This window comes from Lacerta agilis, chromosome 1, assembly GCF_009819535.1.
Source record: "Lacerta agilis isolate rLacAgi1 chromosome 1, rLacAgi1.pri, whole genome shotgun sequence".
Lineage (NCBI taxonomy): Eukaryota > Metazoa > Chordata > Lepidosauria > Squamata > Lacertidae > Lacerta > Lacerta agilis.
Genome location: NC_046312.1, coordinates 122,816,131 through 122,835,028, shown reverse-complemented (window position 1 = coordinate 122,835,028; position 18,898 = coordinate 122,816,131). Strand labels below are relative to the sequence as shown.

Sequence of the window (18,898 nt, the reverse complement as noted above, 5' to 3'; positions counted from 1 at the left end):
AACACTTTGCTGTACCCCCCCCCCCCAAGCAACTGCTACTTGAAGCATCTGAATCACTTGGCCTAATGGTAGGACAGGCCCTGAGAATGTTATAGCAGGCAAACAACAGCATCAGGTCTTTCGGAAACAAAAGCATAGCTTTCAACTCTGGACTTCTAGCGAGGAATTAGCACACCCAATTTTAATGGGTCTTTCTAACAAAACAACCAGTGCTGCAACCAGTGCTTAGTGAGCTCCCTTGTAGAACCCAGCAGGGAGAAAGATGGGGACAAGACTAGAATTAGTTGGCTCTGCCTCCATCTACTGTTTCTGCCCTACCAGTCCCAAGGAGAACTAGGCACCACTGAAGCTCAAAGCTTCTGGCTGCATTCACAATATTCAGACAGTAGCCTGTAAGAGAGGCCAGTGTACCCTCAGTCTGCATAACCAGCCCCCAATCTCAAAGTAAAATGTCTATGTTTTAAATGGCAAGATGTCACTGGCAATTTCAGAACCTTTCAGCACGTAACATGTGCCCCCAAAAGGCAAGTACAGGTGAAACTCGGAAAATTAGAATATCGTGGAAAAGTTCATTTATGTAAGCAATTGTTTTCATAAGCTACTGGAGTTTAATATATGAGATAGACTCATGACATGCAAAGCGAGATATGTCAAGCCTTTGTTTGTTATAATTGTGATGATTATGGTGTACAGCTGATGAAAACCCCAAAGTTGAAATTGTTAATTTGGGGTTCTCATCAGCTGTGCGCAATAATCATCACAATTATAACAAATAAAGGCTTGACATATCTCGCTTTGCATGTCACGAGTCTATCTCATATATTAGTTTCGCCTTTTAAGTTGAATTACTGAAAGAAATGAACCTTTCCACGATATTCTAATTTTTCGAGTTTCACCTGTAAGTACTCCAAAATCAAGTAAGGATTGCTCTCAAAGTTAGCAGAAGTAGGATAATTTGGGGTGAAATTTACCAGCATTACCTCACAAGCCTGTACTTTAAGTAACCATGAAGAATATTGTGTTGCAGAAGGAGTAGAACAATATTTGCTGCTTCAGTAATGGTCTTTGCCATCCCTTTGTTCCCCAAAGTGAATTGTGGCCAAACTACCACAGTCCTGAGAAAGTTACCGCATTTACTCAAGTCTAATGGGACGCGGGTGGCGCTGTGGTCTAAACCACAGAGCCTAGGGCTTGCCGATCAGAAAGTCGGTGGTTCGAATCCCCGCGATGGGGTGAGCTTCCGTTGTTCGGTCCCAGCTCCTGCCAACCTAGCAGTTCGAAAGCATGCAGTGCAAGTAAATAAATAGGTACCACTCTGGCGGGAAGGTAAATGGTGTTTCTGTGTGCTGCTCTGGTTTGCCAGAAGCGGCTTAGTCATGCTGGCCACATGACCCGGAAGCTGTACGCCGGCTCCCTCGGCCAGTAAAGCGAGATGAGCGCCGCAACCCCAGAGTCGTCCACGACTGGGCCTAGTGGTCAGGGGTCCCTTTACCTTTAATGCACCATTGAATCTAATGAGCACCTGTTTTCAGAACCTTGAAACAAAAAAAAAGTATTTGCTGGCTAATGTAAATGTGCCATCGAATCGAATGCACACCTTAATTTTCACAATGTAATTTGACCAAAAAAGGTGCACATCAGATTCAGTAGTTGATTTCATTAAAGGACAGAATCAGAAAGATCTGGAATATTTCAGGGGGAAGGGATGGTTTAATTCTGATATGGCTTATATAGGACTTGAACGCCTGCAAACCATAGTTTCACCACATGAGGGAGTGTTTGTATAATCTTTAAACATAGACCATTTTAGTTTCTTCTAATAAACACCCCAGGTCACTTCCAGATGACCTGCTTATTGAGCATTCACCATGATTTGTTTGCACAAAGTTTTCAGCAATGTTATATGATGTTGGCTGATTATTGAGTATTCATTCTGATTTGCTTGCAGGGAATTTATATGACATTGCATCAGGCAATTGTTTCCATGGCAGTTTCCCACCTAAGAAAAGTTGATTTTGGGGGGAAGCATGGGCGTAGCCAGGGGGGCGGAGTGAGGGAAGCTGTCTCCCCTAAATCAATAAAAATCAATAAAAATACTTAACTAACTGAGGTTCTGCCTCCTCCCCTAACAAAAATCCTGGCTAAGCCCATGTTGAGAAGTTTTTCTTTTTTCCGTTCACAAGACACAAATCCACTTTAATCCCATAACCTGAATTTGCCAGTATGTGACTGAATCTCACCCACAAAATAGGAACAGTCTGGGAAAGTCCCTGATTAGAATAAATTTATCCTCAAGAAGAACAGAAACCATCCAAATACTGAATCAGGTGTGACCTGAAGCTTATTTTCAGTCTCGGCTGATATTTGTCAGGAGCTTGGGGGTTATGGCCAGGGACAATTGGAGTCGGTGGGGGGGGAGGCAGAAGATCCATCAGGCTTGATACTCAGCCTCAAAGGGGGCCTAAAATTTAGACACTTGTTAATTTTTTGGCATTTCATAAACCAACTGAAAATAAGCTGGGGTGGTGGTGGCCTTAAGGGGCATTTAGAGGGAAGAATCTGTTGGCACAGGAAGGGTTAAGCACCCCTCCTTTCTGCCAATCCTCTCCTGCAAGTGGAGACTCACATGCATTTATTTGTTTATTTATTTATTTATTTGTTTGTTTGTTTATTTATTTATTTATTTGCAAATGCAGGGTTGGGAACATGGATTTGCCATGATAACGTGGTATTTGTACCCAAGTCACAGTACATCGCTCCTCGCCCAGCACTTCATCTGATGGTTCGTTCGTTTACCTGGTCATGTGGCATGCCAAGTTGATCTGCCACAGCTGCCACCCATGTTTCCGCAGCAAGGGCTGTCTGTGGGAATCCAAATCCTCGAAAGGCAGTGTTTGACGGCAAGTTAGTCTTACAGGCCCATCCACGGCTTCGGAAGTTGGGGATATCATATGCGTTGCAACTCTTCAGCACAACATAGTCTATTACCTTAATGCATGGGGATAGATAACAAACCTGTTAATCACGAGTACAGCGTCTTATGAAGTTGAATGTGGCAAACAACAACTGAATTGTGTGTACACCTGGATGCATGTACATCCAGGTTCCATATTTCTTTATCCACAGAGCAAACCAAGGGCTTGTGTACACTGGAGCAAAATGTACACATACCATTAATGTAGGGGTGTCCACATAAACACCCTCCACATCCCAGTATTGTTTCCCTACTTTAAATGTGGGTGTCCCCCCGAATCCTGGCCATTTCCCAACCTTCCAAGGATTGAATAAACCCACATTTAAAGAAGGGAAGGTTGGGAGAACGCTGGGATGGGGAGGACATCATCTGGTACCCCTTTATTAATGTAGGCAAAACAGGCAGGTGCAAATTCACATTTCATTCCAGTGTGAAAACAAGCCCCAAGACTAAAGACCCACCCTCACATCTACTGTATTTGGGTCAGTGTGGACAAGCCCCTGGAGATGAACATCTGAACTATCTGATGGTCTAACTGGTTTTATTGACAGGGTGGGGAACATGTGGCTGCCCATACGTTGTTGTCCCTGGATGGACAAAGAAAGGACAAATCAATGGCCAGGGAAGATGGGGAATTGTAATCCAGCAACAGCTGGGGGGCCCCAGGAAGGGATGGAGGAGAATTTTGTTTGGTCCACATTTTAGGCAAACTGACGTAATTTGCAATTCCTGGCCACAGAGTACAACATAATCCTCCTTTGGATTTTGCACTTCTCTGGGTTTTGTTATAAAGTTATTGGCTCAAAATGCCTAAACAAATACTCTGTACCTGACACTGAAAAGACAACAAAATGGGCAGCAGGCAAGACTCTCTGAGGAGGGCATTCCACAAGTGGGCACCAGCAACAAAATTGGAATTTACTTCTCAGTAAATATGCACGAGACCAGGCTATAAATCTTGTAATCAGGGTTACTTGACTTCGTACTTAGGAAATTTATATGCCATGCTGTCAGAGAGTCACAATCAAAGCACCTTCAGATGGCACTTCATTCTGTGAGGAGACATTCTCTCCAGCTACTAGGTAAAGCTACCCAAGCTAGCTTCAAACTTTGCTGTTTTTTGGAACCTAGTACACCACCTAAATTGTTAATGTAAAATCTGCCTGGCTTCTCTGTGTTCCTGTTTCCCACTCATCAACAAACCTACATGTTCCTCCTAAGGCTGGAGAAAGATCTGGGTAATCAGCTGGATTTCATATTCTAAGGGGATTCTCAGTCATCATATATTTATCCTTCCCTGCATCCTTAGTGCATTCCGAAACTTCCAAAGAATCTCTAAAAGAGTCTCAGTTGAATGGCTCCTCCCACCTCTCACATTCCATCTTATGCTGGTAACTGAGGCTGTGTACGGGGGCATATCTAGGCTCCCTTGCACCCTTGGCAAGGGTGTCGCGAGGGGGCGGGGGCGGTCCACCCCAGGTTCCAGGGGAGGGGGGTGACACTTGGGCCAGCCCCGCCCCGCCGGCGGGCCCCGAGCAAGCCGTGGAACAAAGCCGCTCCGCCCCGCGGCCCATCCGGGGTCCGCCCGTCGGCGCTGCTATGGGGCTGCCCCACACGATCGGTGGCTCGGGGGGCTGCCCCGCCCGTGCCGCTTTGAAGCAGCATGGACGGGGAAGCCCCAGGAGCTGGCGCTCGCTCGGCAGGTCGCCAGCTCGAGCAGCAGCGCCGGAGGGATAGACTGTGCATGCCCAGGTTTCCTACGCCTCTGGCTGTATCAGCGCCTCTGAAGACGAGAGAGACCATGGACCAAAATGTTTCAAATCTGGTTGTTATCCCATATTGATGATGAGGGCTGTGACTGCAAGAGAAAGACTTGCTTAAGGCTGCCTAGTAACTTCATGTCAGAAATGAGATCCAAACTCTGAAATCCCGCCATGCGCAAAGCACCCCTTTCTCATTCCATTTTCCACTTGCGAATTCAACGTGCTGCCACTGAAAAACTTACCAATTCTGATTCATCAGGAGTACACCCGCCATTTACGTAGAACAAAAGATCAACAGCTTTGATTTTGCCATCATTCATGAATCCCACCTAAAAATGCAATAGCGTATTGCAGTAGTTAAGAATACATCAGACTCATAGCCCAACCTCTAAACTGTGTGAATTTATCTTGGAAATCACTGGTGTTTCTTTTAACTTATTAGGTTTCCCTTGGAAAGGATAAATCTGAGAAGATCCTTGATGCCTGCTATCTATCCTGTACAGCCCAACACACATCATATTTCCCTTTTGACCATACCATGCACCCTCGACGTCCACAAGGTATTAGTGCCTTGTCTGGGGTCGATATTACTGTTACTCATTTTGTAACGAAGGGAAAGTCAAAAGTGTTTTAATAAATAAACAAATACTTTGGGGTCAAAATAATCCTCTTGGGGAAGAGTAGGGAGAGATAACCTCAAGGACTTAGCCCAGTGGAAGTGCAAAATCTAGTTCAAAGCATGGGGAAGTTTTGCATGTCACTGAAACAGAGCTTGTAAAAATCAGTATTACTTACTTTATATTGCCCCCTAAGAGGATGTCGACCTCCAGGTATTAGCATGTCATCATCTCGCTCCATGATAAAACGGACCGGGCGGCCAGTTCTAAGCCAAACAACAAAGACTTAGGCTACCTTCAAGGTACTGTAAGCTGTTAGCATAACCAATAGCTCCACAGACATCCTGTTTGTCTGCTCATATTTAGCATTTTGATCTGCTCGCAGTGAGGTTATATGACAATAAGCACTCATGCCGATTTGCTTGCTCAGTGTTTATTCATCTTTCTGTTGAGCACCCATTCATTCTGCACTTTTCAGTGCATATGTTCCACCAGGGCAACAAGGTGCTTTAATCTGCTTTTATTGTACAAGCCTAATTTCTAGTATGGCCTTGAATCTCTCCTGCAAAATGCTGACCCCTGGAGGCAAACAACAAGTAGATGCTAACTGGGAGTTATAAAACATGCATGATAAGCTGTGTGGGGATTGCCTTTCCTTTTTGGAAAATACAGAATGTCTATAAAATTCAATTGCAAGAGGTTTTGTATATGAACAAGGCAGTTGTTGTTTTAGTTGCTTTCAGTGAAATCACAGACAACCGCAACACTTACTTGTGTGCAGCAACCGCTGCAGCTGCTGCAAAAAATGAAGGTTTTGTACTCTTTCCCCCAAAAGCTCCGCCAACTCGCTTTGTGTGGGTCATGATCCTATTGGCTTGAACATTTAATGTGGAAGCCACTGTTTGCTGCAAAAGAAAAAATGAAACCAAAATAAAAGCATTTTCAGGTTTTAAAAAAATGCCTAGTATTTCCCTAGATCATTAATAGCATGTTTACTCCAGATGTACATATTTAATTTCATCTCCTTGCATTTCCTGCACATACTAATTGCCCTGCATTACCTTTTGTGAGCCCAATCTTTTAATTGAAAATACTGCACAATTTCCAGTATATTCTGGATAAAACATGTCCCGCCCCCACCCCACCCCCAAAAGTCTGGCTGGTAGGGAAACGGTGAGATGGCTTTGTGCAGGAGAGAGATTCTGCTACAACAAATTAGGAGAAAAAGAACCACTACCGCCAAACAACAGCAACATGTCTATGGAGAATGGATACACATGCTGAGAGACAGAAATTCAGCATGTGTGTATATGTATTTTTGTGTGTAGAAATTAAAAGATGACAGCTACCAAAGGAACACAGACCCCGGGTGAGTGCCTGGAATCCCCAGAATCTTGCAGAGAGTGGGGGTGGCACCCAACTTTTGTAACAATATAAATGCTGCTGTTGTTTTTTTAATTACAAACATCAGCAACTGATTACATCCAGTTTAAGACTCTTTTGTGCCAGTGGGGTCCATCTCGTGTGTACTGCTGAAACAGCTGTGGAGTTTTCCCACGCTAGCAGTCAAAGACTTGAGTTGCCTCACCTGGACTCTCGAACCAAATTGGGTAGACGTGTATACATCCATTTCCTTATCCTCTTTTCTTGGAACGACAAACACACTGTCTGTTTCCAGGTAAAAATGCTCTTGCCCTCCGACGTGGATTTTGCCTGTTAAAAAAAACAATTGCACGGCTAATTTGATTAGGTTTGTACCTCACCAAACTACGCAACACTTCATCGCATGTCTTAGCCTGTAGGCTTGATAAAAGGGGATGGTTAAGAAGAGCAGGAATAGCAAACAGATTGGTAGAGAGGCACCGAAGGGCAACCAAGAAGAGCCCCCAAACAAAATAAAATATGAAAAACTACTCAGAGGACTAGACTGGCGTGGGCAAGAGGGGAGCTGATGAGTTTATACAGTCGTACCTTGGTTGTCGAACTTAATCCGTTCTGGGAGTTCATTTGACTCCCGGAATGGTTCGAAAACCAAGGCGCGGCTTCTGATGGCCTGGAGGAGCTTCCTGCACTCAATCAGAAGCCCCGTTGGACATTTGGCTTCCAAAAAAGGTTCGCAAACCAGAACACACACTTCCGGGTTTGCAGTGTTCAGGAGCCAAAACGTCCGAGTACCAAAGCATTCGACAACCAAGGTATGACTGTATGTCTGTCTGTCTAGCTTTAGGAAAAGCTTTGAGTTTCTGTTTTCTCTTCGAGGCATCGGCAGTGCTTTTGCTTCTCTTTCTTCTTGGAGCTGAGGCGGTGTGCTATGCAGCTCTTCAAAAATTAGACTACAGTATTTCTCTTTCTGTGTGAAAATAACAATAAAAGTATTTTACAAAATTGGGGGGGGGGAGGAATAGGCTGCAATCCTCATTCCTGGTAGTAAGCCCCGTTGAGTTCAATAAGGCTTACATTTGAATGGTGGTTTTTCATGTCTGAGAATAATAAGGGAGCTGTTTCTAACGCTGGGGTGCTTGAGGAATTGGCTCCCTACAAAGGTCAGCTATCCTGTGGATTTTGACATCCCGATTTTATGATGCAATTTGTGGGTGTGTTTTAGGCTATATAGAAATGTGAATTATAGCAAAAATATGTTAGAAATGTGTATTTTATGAGAAAATGCATACAAAAATACAAATTCTTATGTTGCTTTGTTGGTTTTTTTAAACCACAGATTACAGCAAAAAAGAACAAAACAGGTTTTTTTAAAAAATGAAAACATGCAGAATTAACACAGACCAAAAGCAGACTGATCCATGCACCCCTATTGTGAAGATATCTAAGTGTATTGTGTTTTACCTGGACAGCAGAGCAAGGCTGGGGGTGGGGGAGGAGCAAACCACAGATTCTCTGCCACAGACTCTCCCTACTCACTAAACCCTGTTACCTCTTCAGCTTCCAACACCTCCTCTTCCCAGTCTTCCCCTCTGACCACTCATTGTTGTCCCACCATCACTCCCTGGGCTCTGAGCTTTCTTCCCTTGGTGCAGGCACCCCCAAACTCGGTCCTCCAGATGTTTTGGGGCTACAACTCCCATCATCCCTAGCTAACAGGACCAGTGGTCAGGGATGATGGGAGTTGTAGTCCCAAAACATCTGGAGGGCCAAATTTGGGGATGCCTGCCTTGGTGGCTTCCCAGCTGGTTCCTCTCACCACTCCTCTGCATCCAACCAGTCCATGACATGGATAAATGGATCTTTATCCATGAGTGTCCACTTGTTAGGGTTTTACTCTTGTTTTAAATGTATTTGTTGTTTTTGTGTTTTTACCGTTTTAAATTATTTTATGTGTAAATTGCCTTGAGATGGTGCCTTAGAAGGTAATTAACAGAAGAAGAAGAAGAAGAAGAAGAAGAAGAACTGAATCGAAAGTCTTCCCCATCTCTGATTCACACAGCTATGTTTTCTGCACAAGGAGTGCTCATGGTATAGTCGTCACCCAGTAATCATACCAATCTGTGATAAATTTAAATGAAATGTAAACGGACAGAGTGAACCTGCTTGCTGCTATGTCACGAGAATCCCATCCATTGCCGATAGCACCCTACCTTCAATGACGTTGTCAACATTCTTAAATGATTCTGCAACGTTTCCTCTTTCTATTTTCTTTTCTTCTGTCAAGAATGACTTATGCTTAACTGCCTCCTGAAAAATAGGAGAAAACACAGATTCAGTCCCAGAACACAAAGCACTATGTCGTCGTCGTCATCATCATCATCATCACTACTACCATCTTACAGTTTTTCAGATGCACTGATATTCTTTCCCAGTATAGTTTGCACCGATTTTACTCTAGCTAAGGAGTTGGTTCGTGCCTGATCAGAAACTAAACAATAGGCTCTTTTCCTGTTCATCAAATCCCTGTTGTTCAAATATCTGTGTCCAAAGTGCTGTACGGGAAAGAACTATCTCCAGAAATAAACAAATACATTTTAAAAAGACCCTTGGTCTGTCTTGGGCATCCCAAAATCCACCCTCTTTCGTGTTATGGTGATGGCATTTGGTCCATCCGTCCATGTAACACTCAACCCCCATTCTCGTATTGTTCTTTGAAAGTTCGTTGTATCTACTTTTGGGCTCCCCAGTGAGTATTACCGGTATTACATGAGTAGTACCTGTGAGAATGGAGAATATATTTCATCCAGAAAGAGCTGGAGGTGTAGCACAGTAGCCAGAGTGTTGAGCTTTGAGCTTAATTTACTAGGCGTCTTCAAGAGAACCAATATCGCTCAACCACCTTCCCCCACACTCTATCATATGGGGATAATGATACTAACATCTTATAGGTTGTTTTAAAGGTTGCTGAGATACTATATGCCACGGGTGGGGGACTGTGGCCCTTCAGGGTTCCAACTCCAATATGGCCAATGGTTACAGATGATGGGAGTTGTAGTCCAACAACATCTGTAGGGCTACAGGTTCCCCTTGCCTGCTGCATGTAAAGTGCACTAAACGGTCTGAGGTACTCTACAAATGCGAAGTACATTAGTATGTACTCTCTCATCCTGACATTGCTGAAAGGAGACTTCTGTATACTTATGGATATTGCCTCTTTCTCAAAGACACATGTCTGATTCAAGAGATGGCAGAACAACCTAATAAGCCGACGAGCCCTTTTGAACTGAAATTCAGAACTATAAAATACATGCACACGGCAGCCATATTTGGATGATTAAAGCTCATCTGAACAAGCTGCGATACAAATGAGCATCAGTTTGGCTTAATGTGCTGACTTGTTCCGATGCTTCTTGGTTCAGACAAAATGGAGAACTGTAGTTGGTGAAATCCTTCCTGGCTTGTTTGTTCGCTTGCACAAAGGCGTGAGTTTGGGGTGGTTGATGGGGAGAGTTGTAGCCAAAATGCGACACAGCTTATTAAGATACTAGCTGGCCCGGCCACGCGTCGCGGCGGTGGCTTTTTTTGTGAAATGGAAAAGGAAGATCTATATATAAATGTAAACTGTCCATGCCCACAGCTTCTCCCGTTGAATTTCCGCATGCCTCCTCTCCATCTTTCCCCCATTTCTGCCTGCCTCCACACAGCTTCTCCTGTTGAATTTCTGCCTGCCTCCTCTCCGTCTTTCCCCGTTTCTGACTGCCTCCACACAGCTTCTCCCGTTGAATTTCTGCCTGCCTCCTCTCCGTCTTTCCTGTTTCTGCCTGCCTCCACACAGCTTCTCCCGTTGAATTTCCGCCTGCCTCCTCTCCATCTTTCCCCCCGTTTCTGCCTGCTACCTTCCTCTCCCCCGCACTTTTCCTGATCACCCCGAAACTCTGTTGCTTACTGCTGTATAATTGCAAATGGAGCTCGCATTCTGGAAAGCGGCTGTCGATTGCTGTGGCCTGGGAAGGCGCACACGCAGACGGCTTCTTCAGGGGTTGGTGGCCTCCATTTTTGCCCCACGTTACCATAGCAACCTGGCCTCACAACGCCGCCTGGCCTCAAAGCCCGGCTTCTCTCCTGTCTCTAGAGGTTTGGTCGTGTAGTAGCAGCTCTATCGCCCCCCCACCCCGCCCCCACCTCTCTGCGAACAGCTGCCTGCTTGTTATGCGTTGTCGGGCCCCTGGAGGCGGCGGCTGAAAGTTAGGCCGCAAATGGCGGACAGCCGTTTGAGGCGGCGGCTGTAAGTTGTCACCTCGGGAGTTGGGTGGCGCCTTTCTATTGGTTGCTAGTTGTGATGTCAGTGCTGTTGCTGCTGACATCTAATAGGCGCATCATTTTTTTTGCATTTATTCTTTATTTTATGTATGACAGGTTTGGTTTTTTTGAATTTTTATTATGCCAGATCCTTTTGCCATCGTAGTGGAATGCTGTGTCCTAATTTGATGCGATTTGGTCCAGCGGTTACGCAGCAAGGGTTTTTTGGACAAACATGCAATGGGAACATTTATATATATATATAGATGGTCATATGGGCGGTTTGGCAAGATGGCGCCGGCAGTAAGTCTTCTGTGAGCCTCAACAGAGTGAGTAGGAGCTTTTTACAAAATAATAACAATAATACAGAAAGACACTCAGAAAAGATCAAAGTCTAGCCTGATAAAGAATCCGGGAGCTACCAGGAGGTATTTCTAAACCTCCCCTTTCTCCTCTCCTGAGCTTTTTATCTGCCCTTTGTAATCCCGTGGAAGCCATTCAAATTTCCCAAGGCCATCCTGTGTTATTTGAGGCTATCTGAGGCTAATTACAACCTCTGAGCTCCTTTTGAATAAGGCCCTAGCACACGGCTAGAGAAGATAACTCAAATGGTACTTACAAGACAGAATTATAAAGAACTGGGGATTCCTCTAGCACAAGCACAAGCTGCTGAACCCCCTGCCCCAAAGAAAAAGCAGGCAAAAATTCCATATTATTTTAAACCAAAAGCAGAAGAAATAAAAAACACAGAGAGCCTGCATCCGCACGAATGGTCTGTCGACCGTACCTCGCTCGGAAGGGGTATGGAAGCAGAGGGAGGAGGAGGAAGAAAAGGAGTCGACCTGGCAACCGAGTTAAAGCAGGCAACTACAGAAAATACAGCCTTTAAGGCACGATCAGAACAGGAGCCTCAACTGGGAAACCCAGAAACCAAGTCAAAAGAACCCACTCATCAATCTATGCTTAGAGGGAAGGGGGGGTCCACTGCCCCGACTGAGGTGGAGGAGTGGCTAAACGACACAAGAGTTCGACATCCAGACCTGGGCAGCTATAACTACATAATGACAGGGCTGTATAAAGATCTGTTGGAAGAACATCAAACTCAGTTAACTAAAGAACTGGGGCCAATTAAAAACTTTCTCTCAGAATGTTTGGGTTTGCTCACCTCCCTGATTGAACTAATCAGGAGGAAAGAGGACTGCCACTTTCACAAAGAAGCCAGCAACAAGCCAATTGGAAATAAAACCCAGCCCAACATCAAAGAAAGGAAAACAAGCAGAGCCAAACTAGTCCAGGGAAAAGTACTGGCCACTAGGAAACCTTCCTTAAAGGGAAAGAGTTCAATGCACAAGAAGTCGAAGAATGTGAAAATGGGTCGAAAGGCTAAGCTGCCCTCTCGGACTGGGAAAATGAATTTCTCAAAGTTATTCAAGATTCTAGATGGTCATATGAATGCTATCAGTGTTAACCTATAGGCTGTCAAACCAGGGTATTACATGTTCTAATAGTATCTATCCTTAAGACCGAAAGGTCATGCAGATCCTATGCAGGTGTGTGTTTGCCATCCCACTTCTTTGCCTCAGGTCTTTGAATACTATGAAGCAGTCAGCCATGGAGGGCTGCTATTTTTATTGCTGACTTTGGGCTTTATCTGGCAGGAGGAAACAGGATGCTAGACTAGTTAGGTCAATGCCTTGGCTTTTCTAATGTTCTTATCCAGTGCTTCTTTTTTCTTTAAAAATGTTTTTGGGTACTCTCATTTTGACTTACGAAAATCACCATTTTCTAGTTCAAATTGGGGGGAAATGAATACAGTAAATGGACAAAAGTACAGAGATTCACAAAATGTTTAGGGGTCTGCGTCCCGCGCCCCCCCCCCAGAAAAAAATCACTATTCTTATCTATTCCAACAGTTAAGATAGAGTTCAAGTAAAGTACACCTTGAAGCTTCACAAATGACAGGCTGATTTCTTACCTCAATGGTCAGAATCGGTTCCAGTTCTTGGTACTCTATCTTCACTTTTCTCCTGGCTTGCTTTGCGCACTCGTAGGATTCTGCAACCACACCGCAGATAATGTGGCCGATACATATTACCTGCATGACACCCGACCAACAGAAATGGAATGGCTTTACTAGACAGATCAACAACAACATGGTTGTTCAATGTAATTCAATAGATTTCATGCTAAGGCTGTGGGTTTCAAACCATGTTCCAGAGACTATCCTGGGGTCCTCTGGAAGCTTTTGAAGCACAGCGAGGATATTAGTAACAGCAGGTGAATTGCCCTGAATGACAGCTTGCTTACCACTACCAACCTTCCTCTTCAATGTACAGCCACAGAGGAAGGGTGGGCATATTCTAATTTGCATGTCTCATGCCATGAGTAATCTCTTGTTATGTATTGAAGTTCTCACCCTAGGCCACTAGGGGTGTGTGTATATAGTTCTTTCTGCTGCAGTTTTCACTCAGGTCCGCATATGCAAATGAAGGATTGTAAAATGACGTTCAGGGATTGGATAACTACAGAAAGTTGTTACTGTTGCTTTGTAGCTGAGTTCTATATAAGCAGGTTGCTGAGCCCTTCAGCTCACTTCTGTTCCAGCCTGAGAATAAACAAGAGCTGTTTGGAAATCACTGTGTCGTCTGCTGTGTCCACCCACAACTTAACATCTCTGACCTCAACTGAACTGAGGGCCCACCCTAGAAGACTCCTCAGAATTCTCTGCAATGACCAGCTGACAAGTGGATAGGTAAGAGGTTTGCCAATGAAAGCCACTGGTAAAGTATATGTGGCATTTATCTTAAGTAAATATGAAGTACCGTATTTTTCCGTGTATAACACTTGGTTTTTTAAAAACCAAAAAAGTAGGTTTAAAATTGGGGCTTGTCTTATACGCGGGTAGTGCATATACCCATTTTCTAAATTTGGGGTCCCCAAAAGTAGGGGGCGTCTTATACACGGAAAAATACAGTATGCATCATGTAGTGCTTCCAGTTTATCTGTTTAAGCAGAAGACTTCCATACAAGAGCAGATAAATTAATTTGCTTTCAGGTAGCTAGGGTGTTGGTTTTTCTTTTATATATATAAAAAGGGTATACATATTGTTGTGTATTAATTCAAGGGTTATCATATCTGTATTACTGTTGTCTGTATTCACATTAGGGGAAGGTAATTGCCTTCCTGTTCCAGAAGGAACAGTTACTATTGGTTCATTCAAGTTGCTGCATTTGGATCCTCAGTCTTATTGGTTCCCACCAAAAGGCAGCCTTGTGATTGCTTGAGATTGTTCCCTCCAAAATGTATCCTCTACTGTCCCTATAAATGTATCTCCCTCTCCTCAGTTCCCCAGTCTTGTTTGTCTGAATAAAGAGCGTTACATGAAGAAGCTGTCTCCTGCCTGCTATGTCAGAGCTGAAATCACTTGCTGAATCACGATCCTCACGTTACAACACATATTGGAGACCAAAAAATATACAGCATATAGAATGACTGAGGACCAACATAAACATTTGATTTTTTTGAACAATCCCTTCAAATTCATTACAATTAAGGGGTGAAGACTGGGCTTGTGTCTAATTTTATGGGATAGTGGCTAAGAGGCAGTGAATTTCAAATTCCCAACTCAAAAGTAATCTCTACCACATACCCAAATAGGTGGCCTTAAATAGCCCAGTACCTCCATCTGATATATGGGTTAATAATATTGACCCACCATACAGGGTTGGTCTAAGGAGTTCTAGTTGCAGGATCCTATCAAAGGGTTATAGCTATGGCAGAGTGCATATGCTAAATGTCCCAACATAATGGAAATTCATCTCACCTCCCCCAATGTGTGCCCCATACCACCCCCAAATTTGCTCTGGAGGGTTGGGGGAGTCCCCAGAACAGATTTAGGGGGATGCAGAGGGAGAAGGGTTTCTGTTGCACAAGGAAAACCTTTGCGTTTGCAGAGTCTTAGCCTCAGTGCTATGTTGAACACAAGCCTTTAAAAGACATTTATGTTTTAATCATGCATTCATGGATCCTTCAAACAATGATTCAGACAGACACTGTGGGGCCTCTTGCACATTTAAGGGTTGCCTAGAACTGAGATTTTCACTATTTGACTTTCCCTGTCCAGGAGATATGGTGATGGAAGATGTTAGAGCTAGTACAGTGGTACCTCGCAAGACGAATGCCTCGCGCAACGAAAAACTCGCTAGACGAAAGGGTTTTGCGATTTTTTTTGGTGACTCGCAAGACGAATTTTTCTATGGCCGTGCTTCGCAAGACGAAAATTTCAATGCATTCCTATGGGAATTAAATTTCAATGCATTAAATTTCGCAAGACGAAATTTTCACAATACGAAACGACTCACAGAACGAATTAATTTCGTCTTGCGAGGCACCACTGTAATTACTTTTCTTCCTCTGGAAGTTTGTTAGCTTCCTCTGGAAGTTTGTTAGCTTTTTCCTCCAAAGCAACTCGGTTCTAGTGGTCTAGTCATGCCCAAGGAATTGTAAATGTAGGCCTTTGATAAAGAAAAAAATATTTTTAGGGTACAATTCTGGGCCTGCTTATCTCTGAGTAGATGTTGGGATAGGAAGGCAAAAACTCAGAAGGTACCTCTTCGCTAGCAAAAACTTCCTCTTTTCCATCACCATTCTCCCCTGGAATATCAGCTGCTGTTACCACGGCAACCACTCCTGGTTCTTCTAAGGCCTCTGACACGTCAATGGATCTGGAAAGGAGAGATAAATAGAAAACTTTTGTTCCAATGGGTTGCAGCGATCAAACATGATGGCAAGATGAATTTAAGAAATAAATGATTTAAGAAATAAACATTTAGGGGCTAAAGTAAACATGCACTTTTTTCCTATGTGACTAAGTTGTGCACAGCTAGTATTTCTGCAGCTGGAAACAGATAGTGAAACAACCCAATGTATTTACAGTAATCTTAAAAACCTCTTTGTACTATCTTAACTGGTATCTGTATATGTGTGAAATCACCCTTAACTGCAATACAGGCAGGCAGGTGATATGGGCAGGTCGGGGTCAGCCCTAGACATTTTGCAGGACAATAAATGGTGCCGTCCCCCATGCCATCCCCACTCTCAAATCAAGTTGAAGAGTGCCCATCTGGTCAAGTAATTTGAGGCAGAAAAGACTACAAGCACGCCTCCCCACCCCACCCCACCCGTCCCTGAGAGTTTAAACACAACAATAATAAATTAACTAGCAAACCATTTGCCACCCTTTCATGACACTCCAAATCGGCTGCCTCAGGCAGCTGCCTCACTGTCCCTAATGGTGGAACTGAGTGTGGATATCAGCCTTGTGTGTTGGATGCACTGAATAAGCACTTCCAATGATCCCAAAGTGCACTCCACTCTTATTTAAAAGAGCTGTATGTCAAGCCCTCCTCGTTTGCAAGCACACTTTCATTCCAGCCCACTCCTGAAGTAAACCAAACCAAGATTCAAAGCATGTCCGGTATCTATTAAAATATGTCCTCCTTCCCATGTTCTACTGCCACACTTTCCTCATGCGCTTTCCTTCTTGTTACTTACAGAATCTTTGCGTGGGCGCATGTGCTGGTGACCACAGCCATGTACAGCTGCCCTTCCACTGGAGGCATGTCATCGACATAGTCTGCTTCACCAGTCGTATGTTTAATACCAGACTGGTGCATGATGGGACGCCCCACTGGGTCCTGAGGAGGCTGACGAGGGTCTACATCCTGCCATATGGTAGAGACATTTACTATACAGACGGTTCATTAGATTACTGAGTATTACTCAGAAAATCCTACTAAAATTATATGGTGACAAAATGGTTGTATTTCATTTTGTACAGGCTGAACGTTGGGCCCAGAACTTGTACCATGTTACTATCTGTAACCAAAGCTCCGGTTCCATATTGGCTTAAATAGGAGGACCAGTCAAGCTATTAAATCACGTTGGCCAAATTAACATTTTCTATTAGTATATGTAAACATTTTCAGTTAGTATCCTTGGTATTATGAAGGACATTATATTATGGAGAGCCAGTGTGGTGTAGTGGTTAAGAGCGTGTTATGTACTGAGTTGAATAGGATCCAAACTGCAGCAAGCTGATTGGTCCTAGAACAATAGGATTGAGATTGCAGCAGTCTGACTTGTCCCAGAACAATAGGATTGAGATTGCAGCAGTCTGATTGGTCCCAGAACAATAGGATTGAGATTGCAGCAGTCTGATTGGTCCGCAGGAGCCACCCAATCCAGCTCCAGGTGGAAGTGAATCTGCACTCTGATTGGCATACAGGAGTATCCCTGAATTAACCAATCACGTGGGGCCCATTGTGTAAATAGTGTATATAAAGCAAACGTTTTGGGGGAACTACATTCCTCACTACTATGAGCTGAATAAAGAGCATGAAATTCACACTCGACTCCGAGTATCTTTCACTGGCGACGAAGGTGGGATCCCGCTGAGCTGACTGCCACACACAGCACCGCAGCAACGCCACCTGCCGCACAGCTGCCTCGCACCGTGTATCCAGGCTTCAGCTCCGGGTCCCAAGGAACTCAAGATGGCAACGGACAGCAGCTTCTCGCCGTTCAACCCAGCATCAGGAGACTGGGAAGGATACGCCACCCGTTTCACCTTTCTTCTAGAAGCTAAAGGGGTCACCAACGATGCCAAGAAGAGGGCGATATTCTTCAGCGTCTGCGGAGAGGAGACATTCGAAATCGCCCGGGCTCTCCTTGTGCCTGATGATGTCGCTACTGTTCCTTACAAAACAGTAATGGAACGGCTGAAGGGGCACTTCTCGCCACAGCCCTCGGTGGTGGCTCGTCGAAATGCCTTCTATGCAAAGCGGCAAGCCCCTGGGGAAACCATAACGGGGTTTGTGACCTCCCTCCGCCAAGCCGCTCGGTTCTGCAACTTCTCAGAGTTGGAGAACATGCTGCGTGACCGCCTCGTCGGTGGCCTGAGGGACGAGAAGCTGCAACGACGCCTCTATGCCAAGAAGGACCTAACGTTCCAGGTCGCTCTGGAGGAGGCCCTGGCAACAGAAGCCGCCGAGAGGTCGATGCAAGAGGCACGGCCGAGCGTGCCGTCCCAACCAAGGGTCCACCAGGAGGACCTCATCGACGATTCAGGATCAGACAGGGAGGAGGTGCACAGAGTACAGCAACGCACTCAAGCCGTGCACACACCACAGCTGCCTCGACCAGAAGGAGGGAACTGCGCAAGCTGCGGGGAGAATCACGAGAGGAGGACCTGCCGTTTCCGCAATGCCGAGTGCAGGCAGTGCAGAAAATCAGGCCACATCGCCCGGGTGTGTCGGGCTCAGCCCATCCGACGCCAGGCATCAGATGACCGCCCCAAGAGCCCCAGGTCCCAGGGCCCAACGCACCAAGGCAACTCGATGGAGACCATGGACTACCAGGTATACCAGTTGCCCCACCCCAACATAGAGAAAATTTATGTAGAGGTACAGATAGAGGGGGCCCCGTGCCGCATGGAGCTGGACACAGGTTCAACCCTATCCATAATCTCGGCACGGACTTTAAGGAAACTGTGCCCTAGTGGGGGTCCCAAACTCAGGCCAGCCCCATTCACCCTCCGGGACTTCCAGAAACGTAAGGTCCCCACAATGGGGGTGGGGACCTTCAGGGTGCAATATCGAGGGCGGACGCGGCAACTGGACTTGCTCGTGGTCAAGGGCTCCTACGTTAGCTTACTGGGATTGGCATGGTTTGGACCACTGGGGCTAGCCGTCACCGGGGTGAACCGCACTAGCTTACAAGTGGATGTGGACGCCATATGCAAGGAGTTTCCGGCGGTTTTCGATGGGAAATTGGGACAGTATACGGGCCCCCCTATTGCCCT

The 18,898-nt window shown here is 45.1% G+C and overlaps 1 protein-coding gene across 2 annotated transcripts in view; it reads right to left on the bottom strand.

The window, feature by feature from the left end:
- Positions 1-18,898, bottom strand: part of LOC117058297 (aldehyde oxidase 4-like) — a 72,619-nt gene that overhangs the window by 17,267 nt on the left and 36,454 nt on the right. For both annotated transcript variants that reach the window (XM_033169388.1, XM_033169380.1), the window contains exons 17-25: positions 16,591-16,760; positions 15,647-15,761; positions 13,012-13,131; positions 8,948-9,044; positions 6,943-7,067; positions 6,126-6,259; positions 5,533-5,620; positions 4,980-5,066; positions 2,797-2,988 (exon numbers count right to left, since the gene is read on the bottom strand). In XM_033169388.1, the coding sequence (XP_033025279.1) occupies positions 2,797-2,988; positions 4,980-5,066; positions 5,533-5,620; positions 6,126-6,259; positions 6,943-7,067; positions 8,948-9,044; positions 13,012-13,131; positions 15,647-15,761; positions 16,591-16,760 (1,128 nt within the window). The remainder of the gene's footprint in view (positions 1-2,796; positions 2,989-4,979; positions 5,067-5,532; positions 5,621-6,125; positions 6,260-6,942; positions 7,068-8,947; positions 9,045-13,011; positions 13,132-15,646; positions 15,762-16,590; positions 16,761-18,898) is intronic.